This window comes from Sorghum bicolor, chromosome 9 (genome assembly GCF_000003195.3).
Source record: "Sorghum bicolor cultivar BTx623 chromosome 9, Sorghum_bicolor_NCBIv3, whole genome shotgun sequence".
Classification (NCBI taxonomy): Eukaryota; Viridiplantae; Streptophyta; class Magnoliopsida; order Poales; family Poaceae; genus Sorghum; species Sorghum bicolor.
The window spans coordinates 1,898,502-1,914,172 of NC_012878.2; the positions used below are offsets into that span (position 1 = coordinate 1,898,502).

The following is a 15,671-nucleotide window of genomic DNA, read 5'->3' on the forward strand; positions in this document are numbered from 1 at the left end:
CTCGATTATCACAACTCTCTCTCTTCTCTTCTCCGGGATTCGACTGAGACAGTCCGAATGTTGGCGAATTTCATCCATTTTGGCTAGCTAGGTCCGAAACGAATTTTATGTTTCAATCTCGAAAATTTTCCAATTTGTTAAGTTCAAAATTGGATCGAATTTTTCTGAAATTCATCCATTTCAGTTGGGACTGAATTTTTTCCAAAATGAATCCCAGACAACTAGCGCATGCATCCATGTGCATGCATGGAGGTTATTCGTTCTGCGTCGGCGACGGCGAACTAAACTTCTTTTAATAGTCAGCCGCCCACTATTCTTGCTGCCATTCAGAGAGAGGCACAGGAAAGACCTCCGCTCCGCTGCCCTCTCGATCTTCTCCTATCCTTACGCCGACGCCGGCGGTCGTGATCCCGACCTCGCCGGTGGCGCGCGCGTACGTGTACCACCATGTCCGCCTCCTTCTCAAAGCCACCATGTGCGCGTACGTGCATCCACTTTGTTAGAGAGCAGATCTCCATCTATCGCTAGCAGGCGTCTGCCATGGACAGCGGGCTCTCCGACCAGGCGGCGGCGGTGATCCTACCTGCCGCTTCTTCCCGGGTGGTGGTTGCCATCCATCAGCAGTCACCAACAGTGGCCCTCTCGGTGAGCAGCTGGGGCAGCACTGCCATACGAGAGGCGTTGCCATTCGTGGACACGTTTAACGTGAAGCCACAGGTCCTGCCGGCGACGGTAGGGGCGCCATGCCTGTCATCTGGAGTTAGGCTTCTCCTCTTTCTAATGCATGAGAGATGCATTTCCATGACTATGCATACACAAGAGCTAGTTTAAACTTCGTCGTAGATTATATTCAATAATTAGTTTAAGAAACGTATGTAGATTAGATGTCTCGGTTTTCTTTGGAGAGTATATTAATTATTTTTTGCGGATCAGTACCCAGTAGTTTAGTTAGGTTTTATCAATCATTGATTTTCGTCACTCTACTATGTGGATCAATCTTTTTTTGAAAGAACAAGAGGGGCAGAAGAGCCCCTACTGAAAATTTATTGAGACAACCTAGGAGGTTGCAGAACAAGCAAACAAAGTTCAAAAACAAAGGAAGAAAAAACAAGTAAAGGAACAAGAACTAAAAGTTATAGAGCCTGGGAACATATCCATTCAGGACACAAAAAAGAAACAAAGAAGATTAAAGCAATCACACAAGATGCTCTAACCATGACAGAATTTCTAGAAAGTATTTTTTTCTTTGCTCTCCATAGGAGTTGCTTGAAGAGGACTTTGAAACCTTCTAAACTTTGAAAACAGCTTACAGAAGCTCCTTTGAATATAACATCATTTCTGGTAATCCAAATGCTCCAGCACATAAGCACAATAACTTCCATGAAGAAACTGACATTCAGTTGGATTTTTAGGCTTTGTATTCTCTGAGAAGCATCTGGCTAGCTAATAATGGTCAGATCAAGTAAACTCCAACAATTTCTAGCAAAACTACATTCCATGAAGAGATGATCCATCGTTTCTTCACACTGGAGGGAGCAGAGAACGCAGTTTCTGGAAGGGATTGGCATATGTCTTCTGCTGAGGATGTTTCGAGTACTAAGTCTATCTTTGATAAGGAGCCATAAAACTTTGTGCTTATGTTTGCAAGATGATTTCCAAATCCACTTGAAGATGGGATGAGCTTGCATTGCACATTTCCAAGCATTTGCTTATAAGCCTTTCTAGAAGAAAAGGAGGCATTTCCCTAGATATAAGTCCACACATCAGAACCCAAATTATGTTGCTGCTGTTGTTGCTGGAGAAGGATGCTAGATAGGAGCTTGAGCAGAAAGAGGAAGCATGAAGAGATTCTAGTGATCACTGGCAGATGCAGCACATTGCAAGGAAATGTTAGGCTTCTTTGCAAAAGTGTATAGTTCAGGTAGAGCCAATCTGAGGGGTTGACCATTCCAACCATCATCCCACAAGAAACAAGAGGAACCATCATTGGGAAGAACAGTGGCAAAAAACCTTTGTATTTGTGCAACAGCTTGAGGATATCCCTCCACCAAAAGGGCCCCTTCTTGGTATGGTTTGGTAATCTGTTATTGGAGTAATGTTTTTCCCAAATCAACTTAACCCAAGGAATATTAGCCTTGTTAAAAAAAAATTTGTGGAAGCTCTTTAGGAGGAGAGCTTCATTCTGAGTTTTAAGGTCTAGCATGCCAAGCCCTCCATCAATCTTTGGTTTGGCCACCATCTCCCAAGCAGTCTTCACTTACATCTAATAATATCATAATATTTTTTCTTTCCGTATTCCAATTGAACTGAGTTATTTATTAATTAGTAAATTGCGCCCACCATACAACAACTTGACATGTGGGTGCAAATTGGTTCAACAAGGTGTAAAGTGCTCAAATAAGTACAACAAACAGATTTGTTGCATATAAGGTGCAAACATTACTAATATGGCAAAATATTTCATCACTAGTTAGATACATTATATTGATACATAGCATATTGCCACAAAGATTTCGTTTTCTATTGCTTCTAACGAGAGAGGAGAAGAACATTGTCCAATAATTTATGAGCAACAGGGACGTTAATCCTATTACTATGTTGCCACAAAGATTTCGTTTTCTATTGCTTCTTCCCAAGCTTTTCTTAGCGGAAAGCAGTGTTGGACACAGGGACGTTAATCCTGATCGGTTTTCAGAGCTTCCACCAGGCACCGGAACCTGATCGAGTCCGAGATGGAGGAGGAGAACGCTAGCTACGCTCGGCACCATATACGCACGCCACATTGAGGCTGCCGTATATATAATCTATCCCAAAATCCTCATCAAGGCGTCGAGCTATGAGCAACCGGAACGACATGGCGGCGCCGGCGCCACCGGTCGTCATCGGAGGCGGCTGCTGCGGCGCCCCTACCAAGAAGAGGCCTGCTGCCCTTCTGGCCACGGACGTGTGCGCGGAGAAGAGGGTGAAGGGCAGCTGCTGGGAGAGGTCGGAGGACGAGAACGTGGAGGCCATCCGGGAAATGCGCCGAGAGAGCTCGCTCCAGAATCAGGCACTCGTCGCCATGGTCGACAGGGTCTGCAGCGAGCTAAACCACATGCGTCGCAAGCTAGCTAATTTGTATTTACCTCCCTAGCAATAATATGTGTTATGTGATGATGCTCTTGTGGTGCTGAGTGCTGACTGTGAGTCTGTGACTGATCAATGAATCGCAGCGCCCCAATCAACGGCTTATCATTTATTGGTGTATTTTCCTATCGACTACTATCATTTTTGAAATTATTGGAATATTGGTGCTATATTCGTTTCCGACAATATTATACCGATTTCGTTTTTTAGAAAAAAAAATGATTTGACCTCTTATCGGTCGTTTCTAATCATTTTCATCCCTACTTACTCCTGTTATTGCGCTAATAATAGTAACTATATGCTCGTGTGTTTTCATGAGAGAAACATGTAGAGTAGCAGGCAATATTGGAAGGTAGTCGTAGGGTGACTAGCATCCTTGCATGATCGAGCTCCTTCAACCACTCACGCCTCCAACATGCTCGACACCACGGTGCCCGTCCACCGCCTCATATACCACCGAATTTGGAAGGTATTCCTGGGATTCAAAAGACTTTTATAGCTGCTGAAAGTTTGCGTGGGCAGGTTTAGATCATGGGCTGTACTGAAAATTCATATTGAGCAAAATTATTTTGTCTAATAATGTACTTTTTTCTCGGTCCTGTTCCATCTTATCCCACTGAATTTCGGTGCACTAGGGTCTAATCCCAGAACCTTGCACTACCACATAAGAGATTTACAGAGACAGTCCAAATGAGTTTATAGAGAACACCCGTCTCACATCGTCACTGTTATTCGAGAACAGTGAATACAAGCACATGACCTCCTCTGTAAATCCCCAAAAAACATCGCCGAACCCACGGCACCATGCAGGATGCAAGCCCCGCACCGTTGACTTCACGCCGTCGCCGGACGGAGGAGCCCTGCTCCCCACTCCTGAGCTTGCCATTCCCACCGTACTGAGTCCCCCATAGCCAACCAGAGCACTCCCAAGAAAACCAATGCCGTCAACCCATGCACTGTGATTGAGAAGAGCAATAGAGATAGAGAAAGTAAGGGTTAAAGTGCAAAATCGAAAAGAAGTCGAACACACCTCACCGAATGTGCTTTCAGTTTGCTAGGTCCGCAAGCTCGCTTGTAGGAGCCTCTGCTGCCTTGCCATACTTCCCTCACTTCGCTACATCTGCCATCCCCACGCTTGGATCACTTTGGTGCGCCACTGCCGCACAGAACACCTCGGCCCTGCCTCCTCCTCCGACGCAACTCTGCCCCCACCGCCTCCACACTAAACGCCTTGGTCCGATTGGCTCCGATGAGGTGCCTCAACCCCACTAGGTGTTGCGCTCCATCTCAAAGCTTGACGCCTTGGTGTGGAGGAGAAGAGAGGGAGGGAGTAGAGGAAGAGCAGTGGTTGATGAACGTGGGAGAGAAAGAGAGAGGGGATGAGCTTGGGACTTAGCTAGTGTTTTAAGTCAACGTGGCTTTAGTGGTCTAGGCCATTTTAACAAAAATAGACCTCTTAAGAGGGCCATCTTTATAAATCAGATGAAGTGGTTTTTTTGCCTGTCTCCCGAACTTATGCTAGCTACCAATTTCAAAGAAACTTGTAATTGCTCCTGTTCTAGCTTTTCTTAGCCTAGTGCCTCACGATGCAATGGACTAGTTCTCCATTCTATAGAAGCTAGCAAGCCATAGTTCCTCAGGTCGCAAATGCCATTAGCAGCTTAGTGAGGGGATAGAGATCCCCTTATTATTGGCCTCATCTTATGTGCATTCTTTACCTTCAATTTACTGTGTACCTCTAATCCTGAGAGCAACAACCAATCTGTGTTTAATCATTTCACTGTCATTATGACTGAGATATGTATGCTCATGGCTCATTACCATTTTTCTATAATGTAAATAAATAAAATAAATAAAAGAAACGCACAACGACAAACACCTTGACAAACGAAGTGCTATCCACAACGTGCATACAAACCTGGAGAATATTTTCTGCTTTCTTATTTGATAAAGAGAAGTATCAACTTCCTTAATAACAACCATGGTAGCTATAGTGATGAACACCACAGATAACACTTCTTCGCTTAGGCGACATGTCTTCAAACATCCTTACATGGAGGACATCCATTTTTGCTTATGCTTTTAATCTTGGCTTACTTGAATTTGGTGTCCTCCAATGTCTAAAATAAACCACTAAGCTTGAATACAGATGTTCCATCAATGTCATGCACCCTTCTACATGCGTATATATTATATGCCTTGCAATTGGTACATCTAATTTCAATCCAACATGCAGTAACTGTGAATTTTCATGCCATTATTATGAGTGGCTAGTGTGCGTTGTCATTCATTTCATTCTCACAGGTTTCAAGATCCATTTTCCGTGCGGGTCATTAGTTAGTTCACTATCTGATGAGTAGCATGTCCGGTTTCTCCCCAACCTTGTCTCCACCAACCCATAATATTATTGCCAAAAGCAATTGGTGTTCAACTGACACTACTCTCATAGTTAGTACATCAACTTCATTTCTCTGCCGGCCTCATCAGGCCATCAGTGAATGGATACATTGTACATATGAATACAACATATATACATATAATAAGTACCATTACTACGACTGATACTGAGTAGTCATACTAACTAGCTCGCTAGCTTGTCTTGGCTTGTAATAACTAATCAGACGAACAGCTTGGAAAAGTATCATTGGTGCTTCAGGTACTTTATTTTTTCTCTATATTGTGTCAATTATTTGACAAATATTTTTTATAAATTTAATTTGGTTATTGAGGATATACTTCTATTTTGTGTCAATTATTGAATCTTCATCTTAACTTGCACTCACGAAGCGGGTTGACCCTTTTTACTTTCTGCTTTACTGCTATCTGCAGTCTGCCCTTCTTGTAACAGGCTAACAGCAACCAAGTGCATTCTTCTAGCTAATAGTGCTCATCTACTTGTTACAGCCTCGCCAAGCTCGAGACAATCAGCTGCCAAAAAAAAAAGCCCATGAGCATCTATGGCCACATAAGCCCGCGCAATGATGTTGGCGAGTTCGCGCAGGGTTGAGGACAGCCGCAACCCACCCAACCTGCAATTGTACATGGCACAGATGAGCATTGTGATGGTTGCGTCTGAACCCAGCAGCCGTCGCCTTGGTGGATTGGTGGGGCGGCGGCTGCTGCCGACGCGCCATGCGCGTGCTTGTGGCATCTGTGGTTCTTCAATTAACAACTGATGAGACAAATGAAAGCATGTCTGTTGTTGTGGAAAGACAATCCTTATCGAGCAGACTTTTATTTTTTGCCCTTTGCCATGGTGGAAAGACGAATTCTTGTCGAGCAGACTTCAGTTTTTTGCTACTGCCATACTGGAAAGGCGAAATGTTATCGAACAAACTTCTGTTTTTCCCCTTCCATGGTGGAAAGGCGAATAATTATCGAGCAAACTTCTGTTTTTCGAACGTCATAGTGCAAAAGCCAATTATAATCCAGCAGACCTCTGTTTTCTTCCCACTACCGTGATGTGGAAAGGTGCACCAGCTGCCATATTTGTTATTCAGTGAACGAAACTAAAGACACGCACTGATCATCTATAAATACGTAGCTCGCCCTGCCTTCTTTGGAGCATTAACACAACAGAGAACACAACACACGGCACACTAGCTACATACTAGTAGCAAGCAATGGAGAACCCTCCGAGCATCATAGTGACTCCCATTGCTCCAGCTGTATCAGCGCAGTTCACAAGATTCACCTTCAGCAAACTGTATATTCGTCGGACTAGCCCAGGCAGCAAGGAGCTAACTGTGGATGGAAGGCCATCTGATCATCTGGGCACAAGAAATGTCAGTGATTGCCCCATATTTGATGGCCCTGGGTCCAACGCCATCCTCGTGGCTCGCATACAGGGAACCATAACCCAAATAAGTAACGCACACGAATTATACACCATCGTCTTTGAGGAGAGGTATATATCATTAAACTTTCAAAGCATTTATATATTATGGTTAAACTTTCAAATACAGTCTGTTGGGTCTCTTTTATTTTTACTTGATGTGCAATTGATTAATTTATCGTCAGGCTTAAGGGCTCCACGATCGTCACCGAAGGAATAATGACGGAAGGGTCTGATGAATGGGCAATCTATGGTGGAACTGGAGTGTTTGCTATGGCAAGAGGTGTCATAAAAAGAAAAAATCTTGCTGATAAGAGTGGTGGGAATACTGATGAACTTACCATGGAAGTTTTCTGTCCGGTGTTTGGCTCATAAAAGCAGTCAATTTAGTTTGAATAGCTTGCTGCCTGGCCAGCTACTACCTGCTTGATCGATTATCCTTTTAGTTCGGTTGTCATCATCTTGGGTGAAATAAATGTCTTGCGTCGTCTATATATGGCCATCATCGTCTGGTTGTATCTATATGTTAGTGTCTATATATATATGAGTCAAATAAAGGTTGATCAAAGTCATCTTGTTATAAAATAATTTCCTTTTATATATCATATTTGGGTTTTTTCATTAAACAATGTTTTATCTATATCTATATCTATATCTATATCTATATCTATATCTATATCTATATCTATATCTATATCTATATCTATATCTATATCTATATCTATATCTCTTATAAAGCAAAATTCCACTAATGGATCTATCTAATCTCATAGCGATCCACGTCATCAATACATGAAAAAGTCACCAATGAAAATTATTTCTGTACTAGTGTTTGATGGCTACCAATATATCTGTTGTGTTCTAAAATGGATAGAACGAGTAAAGAAAAACTAATCCATTTTTAGTTGCGAGTATTAAACACTAACTTCTAATGCCTATATTTCTTATAATTCTAGCTGGTGCCAGGAGCATATAGACTCATGGTCTAGTGTTTTATTAATTTGACATGTATTTATGGTATAAAAAAAGAGTTATCCTAGATGGATGGATAGAGATGAGGGTCACCATGGCATTATTATTATAGGTGTGAAAGCATGTGGGAAGCATCATGCATCATCCTATGGAGCTGACCTCTGTGCTTGTGTGTTGTGTGTGTGCCTTGTTGTGTAGTGCTCCAAAGAAGGCCTGCTGGGCTGCATGTTTATAGATGATCAAAGCGTGTGACCTAGCTGCTTGTGTTGCCAATTAAATTAGTGGACGGGCTTTGGGATGCGTCTATGATTGATTAGGTGCAGTACTCGCCTCTCCAACCATTGTAAAAATATTTTCAGAATATGTGAGCTGTTGTGGCTTCCCGCCTCGACACAGTGTGGGAAATAAAAGACGAGCACTATACCAAGTCTGTACGATAATTTGCTGCTTTGCCAGCTAGCTAGGTGTGTGTCGGCTTGTGATTTAATTTGACTTATGATCCATCATTTGTTAACACACTCACGTGAACAAGGCAGCCTAGCTATACTTAAACAATTTGTCAAAACCATGATACTGAAACTACGTCATCGGAGGTAAGAGCTTAAAGAAATTGCAACAATTGATTTCATTTCAAATGTATAGGACAACTAAACAATTAAAATATTCATGGATATCTTAGGCTGTTGATCCAACATGCCCCAAGCTAGTGTTGAAGCCAAGAACTCGTAGGAGCACGCTGACGTTGAACAGAGTTGATAGAAGTTAGGAGAAGAAGTCCACTATGCCCTAGAGTGTATACTACCATGTCGACCGCGGGAGTTTTGTGGAATTTGGGGGGCTTATGTTCGTCTCCTATATAAGTATGGGAGTCTCTAACTATTGGAAATAATAATTACGGATATTTATTTTTGTTTTCCCAAACTGTTCTCATTAATTTTTTGATATACCCTAACTAGAAGATTGGCACTTATGAGTTTTGCACCGTTAGCTCCCCGCCGAACGTCAGTCGCGAACGCCGCTTGGTATCTAAAAACTACTTATCTCCAAACAATTTTGAACAGGAAAGATTCACTTTCTCACTATCTTGATATATGGTTTTGCTCAATTTGGTAGCCTCAAATGTCTCAAGAGAAAACACTAAGCTTGCATACCAGAGGTGTTCCCAGAATGCAACGGTTGCATGCATATAGCTACCAAACTAGCAGTTAATAACTTACTTCTACTTCTCCATCACCCTACCCCCAATGTACATTTATATATTATGTGTTCCATAAATTTTTAATCCAACATGCAGTAGCGATGACTTATCATGCCTATGAATGCTACTTAGCACTGCCATGCATTTCATAGTTTCAAACAACAGTTCTCAACTCCCCGCGAGTTTATTGCTTTTCTATCTGATGAGGAGCATGACTGGTTGCTCTCTAACCTATCCACATTACTCTAACCTATCCACATTATCTCCACAACTCCACCCACAATTTTCTTAACAAGAGAGGGTGTTAGAGAGAGAAACACACGAGATAGAACGTAAGTTCGGCGACAGCCGGAAGCCCGGAACCCGCGTTGTCCCAGCCAGTTAAAAGTAGGATAATATTCTACTTATGCATTTCCGCACAATCACTTTAAATGGCATCCGTAGTTTGGACGTAGATTCAGAGGTTATTTATTTTTTTCATAATGTCCAAAATGGATTTTTTTTAAGAAAACAGAATAGGTTTATTGACTATATATATGATTACAGTCCGATGAATCATTATCGCATAGATTTTTGTTTCAAAGAAACAAAAATATAGTGGAAAGGCAAATTATTATCTATCCAGCTTTTGTTTTGTCCCCACTGCCATGGTGGAATAAAGGCGAAACATTATCGAGATGATTTTTGTTTTCTTCCCTACTGCCGTGGTGGAAAGACGAATTGTTATCTAAATCTTCTGTTTTTTTCTCCACGCACTGCTGCGATGGAAAGGCAAAATACTATCGAGTAGACTTCTGTTTTTTTCCTCATTGCCATGGTGTAAAGGCGCAAACTTCTGTTTTTTCCCATGTTGCCGGCCGTGGTGTGGAAAGGTGAACCAGCTCCTGTATTTTAATTGATTAGGACAACGCGCGCTGATCACCTATATAGCTATAAATACGTCTCCAGCCTTCGTTCTTTGGAGCATCACACAACAACACAAGGCACACACATTACACAATAAGCAGAGGCGGTAGCTAGCTAGCTAGCAAATGGCGATGAACCCTCCGAGTAGCATAGTGGCTTCCATGGCTGCACCTGTACCAGCCAAGTTCACCAAGTTCACCTTCCGTACCTTATATATTCGTCGGACGGATCCAGGCAGTAAGGAGATGTCTCAGGCTGGAAGACCATCTGATCAGCTGGGCAGAAGAAACATCAGTGACTGCCCCATATATGACGGCCGTGGCTCCAACGCCAGCCTAGTTGGTCGCATACAGGGAATCACAGTCCAAATTGGCAATGCACATCAATTAGTCACCATCGTTTTTGAGACCCAGAGGTATTATACATGCATGTATGGTTAAACTTTCAGAAAATACTGCTTGCTGGTCGGTCTCTTTAATTCGTTTTACTACTTATTATATATAAATGTATGCATGGGCAATTAATTAATTCATCATCTCGATCAGGCTTAAGGGCTCTACGCTCCTTACCAATGGAATGGTAACGGCTGGGTCTGATGAATGGGCAATCTACGGTGGAACCGGAGTGTTTGCTATGGCGACAGGTATCATAAAAAGGAAAAATCTCGCCGATAGGACTGGTGGCAACACTGATGAACTCAGCATGGAAGTTTTCTGCCCAGTGTTTGGCTAATCAAAGTAGCCAATTTAATTTGAACAGCTTGCTACCTGGCCTGCTACTACTACCTACTTGATCGATTATGCTTTCATCTGGTCGTCATCATCCTGTGTGAAATAAAGGAGGTCTTGCATCTCTCTCTATATATATGGCCGTCATCGTCTGGTTGTATCTTTATAGTGTCCGTATATATGGGCACTATATATAGGTCTGTATGTGTCAAATAAAGGTTGATATCGTCTTGTTATAAAATCATTTCCTTTTATTTATCGTATTTGGCATTTATTATTAAATAATAATAATTTATCTATATCTATATCTATAATATAAAGCAAAATCTCACTCTATCTCACAACAATCCACATCATCAACTAATTTAAGCCGTCCGGTTCACATTCTAAGTAAAATCCATCCATTCATCCAACTAATACACGGAGGTCCACCCTATTCCTTCCACATGCCTCCAAGGTCCATTACGTTTTCTCGTTGCAACACACGGGTATTTCACTACTAAAGAATTTCTTTTGTGTCGTTAACCCTTCCTGATTGGAGGCGTACACACTCCTGACCGCCTGCGTTGTTCCGAGCTAGATCACCCTGCCAAAGGCCTGCCTCGGTTAAACTTTAGTGAAGGCGGTTGCCTTAAAACGACTGCTTTCATAAATAATGGAGGCGGTCACCTTAAAACGATCGTCTTCATTAATAGGTATTAACAGAGGTGGTCGATTTAATACGACTGTCTCTATTAGTGGATTAACAGAGGTGGGCACGTTAAGATGCCTGCCTCCAAAAATAATCTATTTTTAGAGGTGGTCATCTTAACGTGCCCGCCTCCGTAAATCGATTTTAAAAAACGGGCACACTATAAGGCTCACCTCCAAAAATGCTAGCCCAGCTCAAAGCCCAAGCAAAAGCCTACATTTATTCTTATATCAGGCTTATATATAAATCGGACTTAGGGTTTTTGTCTAATCATTTCATTTCACTCCCCCACTCACAGTCTGCGTCCTCTCCCTCTTGATCTCGACGGCGCCCCCTCCCTCTCTCTCACACTGTCCTCCCTATCCTCTCCCTCGTGAGCTCTCTTTCTCCAACACCGGGATGCCCTCTCCCTCCCTCCCGAATGACGGCGCAGCACCCTAGCTCCCTCCCTATCGGTATTTTGTCAATATGCTCTGCATATGACTAGGTCCCATAAATGCTACTGGGCCTTTTGCTGCAATTGTTCTATAGTATTCTCTTCACTTTACTTATTTTGTTTTGACTACGTCCTTGGAGTTAGACTTTGACTTGTGTTTTCTATGAAAAAAATATAACCATATCTAGTTAGATAATCAATATAATGAATATGATTGTAATAAATTTTTATATAGTTAATGAGCATACATATATCTGATTCAAAATATACAATTTTTTTTTCTTGTCTAACTTATAATATGCCTTATGTTTACTTCAAAACTTTTTGTTTGCCTTTCTTTTCCAGAGAAGCACTAGCCTTTAATATGATTATTAATTTTATGATTTATATAAAAGATAATTTTATATCCTAAAATATAGAAGACAATTTTATATCAGTAATCTTATTCTATTTCTAAATTATTTTAATCACTTCTAATATTTTTTTGTCTCTTGTACATTTGTTTCATGAATCTATTCCTCCTCTTTAATTTTTCTACACTCTTCCACCTTTATATTGACCATTTTTATTTCAGATGAGGATTTTCTTTTTGGTATTTTTTCGGATTAGACTTCTTTGGCTTTGTTTTTTTCTGTAGGGTGGGGGTGCAGGGCAAGCAGACGGTACCTTGTTATTTTTTTCGGTGGTATAAGGGCCTATACAATGTTTGACGCTTATAGTCCGTTATTTTGTTTTCCTGCGATCGTGGAGCACAGCCTGAACAACTTAGGGCGCTTGTGGATGGCATCATCGCTCGCTCCATGAAGCAGCGGCGCTTCGACCACCGCCCGCGTAACTCTAAGAGCTATTCAGTTTATTTTGATGTGCTAAGCGCCTGCAGAATGACTTTTGTTTGCGTTGTAGATTAAGCGGCGGGTTTCGTTGAGCATCTCTAATAGTTTCTTGAATAAACTTGTTATTTCTTGTTTATTTGGCAAAACTAGAAAATAGTTACTCCAACAGTTTGGTAAATGAGTTGCCATTTTTTGGCAACTTGCCATCCAGCAGCACGGCGCGCCCATATATTTGTCAACTTGCTATCCAGCAGATTAGTTGGTTTGGTTGTTGGTTGTGAGTTTTCTTTTTAAGTTTATCAAGCCCAATTGGTAAACTATTGGAGACAGAAGAAAATCTCATTTGCCATATGTTTTAGCAACTTGCCAAATCACAAGATTTGACAAGTGAGTTTTACTAAACTATTGTAAATGTTATACTGAGTCCCGTGTTGTACGTGCCCTAAGTATACGCTGTGCTGTGCTGGGTTGGGCTGGAAATGTGATTGTATGATCTGGGCTGGGCTGGAATTGTGCTTGTCTGATCTGGGCTGGGCTAGAAGAAGTCCGACATGCATCCATACACTGATACCGTGGCAGATGAGGAAATATAGGGCCGCATAGGTTGCCGACACTTTGGCGTTCATGGCGGCAACGGCGGGCGGCGCAGCGGAATTCGGCTGTCTCTCCTCCATGGCGACGGCGAACGATGACGACTGCACAAGCTTAGGAGGTTTATGCCTCGACAAGGCGGGGACGACGGTGGTCGACGGGCACGCTGCGGCGGCGGAGGGGGAGAAGGAGCGCAAGAACACGTGCTCGAAGAGGCGGCGTGCGCGGCGGCGGAAAGCCAACCGCTGCGAGCAAGGCGCCGCCGGTTACGGGGACGACGAGTGGGAAGATCTTGTAACTCTCTTCTTCGACAAGCCAGAAACGGTGGCCGAGCGCGGGAGGCGGATGCAGAGAGAACAGCAGGCGGCGCACAACTGGAAGCTGTGCAGAGCCCGCGAGGCCGCCATGGATCGGATCCGCGAGTACGATCCCAAGATTGGGCGCAACTACTACTCCCGAGTTGAATACGTCGACGACATGGCCACATTCAACCACGACGAGGAGTGTAAGTAATTTCTTTCTGTTACCCAACTTTTTAGATTTGACGATTCTACTAACTCCGTATTGTTTGCTGTTTGCCATCCATGTAAGTTTAGTGTATCGTCTTTTGTTTTGTTATAATAGCCATTTTCTCAAACAGAAGGGGCTCAGGAGCCTCTACTGGAAGATTTATTAAACCAGCAACCAAGGGGGTTACAAAAACTAAACAAACAGTCAAAAAAAAATTAAAGAGAAGAACAGAACAGAACAGAAGAACAGAGGAGGGAGAGGGTTCAAGGATCAAAGAAAGATTGGAAGTGTATCGCCTTATTAGCTGATTGTTTTAACTAATTGTCTAGCTAGACACAACATCACCAAGCTATTCGAGTGCATGCTGAAAATTTGTTTGTAATGTGCCTGCACAACCTAATTGATTGTATCTGCACAACCTCTATTTTTTTTTCGTTTATTTGATTGTAGTATCATCTGCTTACTGGGTCTTTGTTCATCTCATCCACAAACAAATGCATCTATGTTTCAGCAACTGTGTGTGCCAGGTTTCATCCAAAACCTTCATGCATCAATCTAAGTCTAAAGCTTTTCTTTTCTTGCACTGCAGCGCCACTTGGTCCAATGAGAGACACTGAGGCATTGATCTATGCACATGGCATAGCTTCAGATGGTGAGAAGAAGTTCATTGCCAGTGACTCTGCAAATCTCGGCAAACATCTTCTCTGTAAAGATAGTCTCCTCTGATGTTGGCTTTCCGATCGAAGTCTATGGCACCGTGATTGCCAGAGACAACATCGATCTCAAGTGTGTTTATCTCTTCCGCCGAGATAAAGATCATTGGCAACTCATCTTGTCCAAGGTAAATCAGATGCTCGTCTATGCATATTGTGGGGGCTAACTTAAGATTATATGACCTTGGGTGTCAACTAAGTTTTTGGTTGTTGTTGTTGTTGTTGTGACTTGTGACCTGTGACCAAAGCACATACTGAGCTGTACTCAAATGTCTATTGATCAGTAATGTAGCTGTGGTTATCAGTAAACACCTGCAATCCCCTAGGATGAATACTTGGTGGTGTGTGCTATTTTTCTCTTTTCGGATGGAATCGTATGGTTTCTAAAATTGAAAACGTCCATATAATTTATCAATCATTTGAACGTAAAAAAATGTGAAGTTTATTATTTCTGTGTTGCATAAAGTGGAACTGTAGATTTATGTTAGTAGCAATAGTGCTAGCTGATGCAAGTATGGTAAATACATATGGATCCAATCGTTTGATAATTTGAGTGTGTGGTCTTAAAATGGGTATGAAAGAGAGTAAAACTGACGTTTGAGTCCTATCCTTGGGAGTTCAGTATTCATGATACTGTGTTTTTTTAGACCTGTACTGATAAATACTTCTAGTAAGTGCTTGCACACTAATAGCATTGAATCTCTAAAGATTTCATCATGGCAGTAGCATGCTGTGTGGTTGGAATTTCTAGTACTTTTATTGCAGCAAAATATATTCAGACAAAGATACCACTTCCTTATCATCGGAACCATTTCCTTATCATTGGAATTTCTTGTACATGTTTTTTGAACGAGCAGGAGGGGCTTGCGCCCCTACTGGAATTTATTAAAAAAGATCCAAAGGAGAGGATCCAAACAAGAGAGTAACAGGGAGTACAAGGGAGAAAAAGAGAGAGTAAGAAAGTAAGAACAAGAGAAAGGAAAGGATTCTACAAGACAAAGAAAGAAACAAAGAAAATAAACAACATTACACAAGCTTCTCTAGCCATAAACTAATCTGGGGCAGGTATCTTTTCTTTGCGCGAAGTACAACTAGGCCAAAGACATTTCTGAAGATATGTTTGCAATGCTGC

The 15,671-nt window shown here is 42.0% G+C and overlaps 3 protein-coding genes and 1 long non-coding RNA gene across 4 annotated transcripts; 3 read left to right on the forward strand and 1 right to left on the reverse strand.

Annotated features, from left to right (window-relative positions):
• Nucleotides 3,684-5,282, reverse strand: LOC110430590. Its single transcript, XR_002447951.1, has 2 exons — nucleotides 4,157-5,282; nucleotides 3,684-4,082 (listed from the first exon to the last, which is right to left on the reverse strand). It is a non-coding gene; the product is annotated as an uncharacterized LOC110430590 (long non-coding RNA).
• LOC8067357 lies at nucleotides 6,693-7,582 on the forward strand. The gene is made up of 2 exons (XM_002439135.2): nucleotides 6,693-7,033; nucleotides 7,147-7,582. Exons 1-2 carry the CDS (start codon nucleotides 6,750-6,752, stop codon nucleotides 7,334-7,336), a joined length of 474 nt encoding a protein of 157 aa, XP_002439180.1. The 5' UTR covers nucleotides 6,693-6,749; the 3' UTR covers nucleotides 7,337-7,582.
• On the forward strand, nucleotides 10,082-11,023 carry LOC8071230. The gene is made up of 2 exons (XM_002439136.2): nucleotides 10,082-10,452; nucleotides 10,583-11,023. The coding sequence occupies exons 1-2, from the start codon at nucleotides 10,163-10,165 to the stop codon at nucleotides 10,767-10,769; spliced, it is 477 nt and encodes a 158-aa protein (XP_002439181.1). The 5' UTR covers nucleotides 10,082-10,162; the 3' UTR covers nucleotides 10,770-11,023.
• LOC110430036 lies at nucleotides 13,330-14,848 on the forward strand. The gene is made up of 2 exons (XM_021446887.1): nucleotides 13,330-13,821; nucleotides 14,416-14,848. The coding sequence occupies exons 1-2, from the start codon at nucleotides 13,350-13,352 to the stop codon at nucleotides 14,550-14,552; spliced, it is 609 nt and encodes a 202-aa protein (XP_021302562.1). The 5' UTR covers nucleotides 13,330-13,349; the 3' UTR covers nucleotides 14,553-14,848.

Bases quoted from the DNA above. Each gene is read 5' to 3' on its own strand.
- LOC8071230 (XM_002439136.2), top strand. From the start codon at position 10,163: ATGGCGATGAACCCTCCGAGTAGCATAGTGGCTTCCATGGCTGCACCT. The intron at 10,453-10,582 runs GTATTATACATG...CATCTCGATCAG, and splicing joins ATCGTTTTTGAGACCCAGAG to GCTTAAGGGCTCTACGCTCC.
- LOC110430036 (XM_021446887.1), top strand. From the start codon at position 13,350: ATGGCGGCAACGGCGGGCGGCGCAGCGGAATTCGGCTGTCTCTCCTCC. The intron at 13,822-14,415 runs GTAAGTAATTTC...CTTGCACTGCAG, and splicing joins ATTCAACCACGACGAGGAGT to CGCCACTTGGTCCAATGAGA.
- LOC8067357 (XM_002439135.2), top strand. From the start codon at position 6,750: ATGGAGAACCCTCCGAGCATCATAGTGACTCCCATTGCTCCAGCTGTA. The intron at 7,034-7,146 runs GTATATATCATT...ATTTATCGTCAG, and splicing joins ACCATCGTCTTTGAGGAGAG to GCTTAAGGGCTCCACGATCG.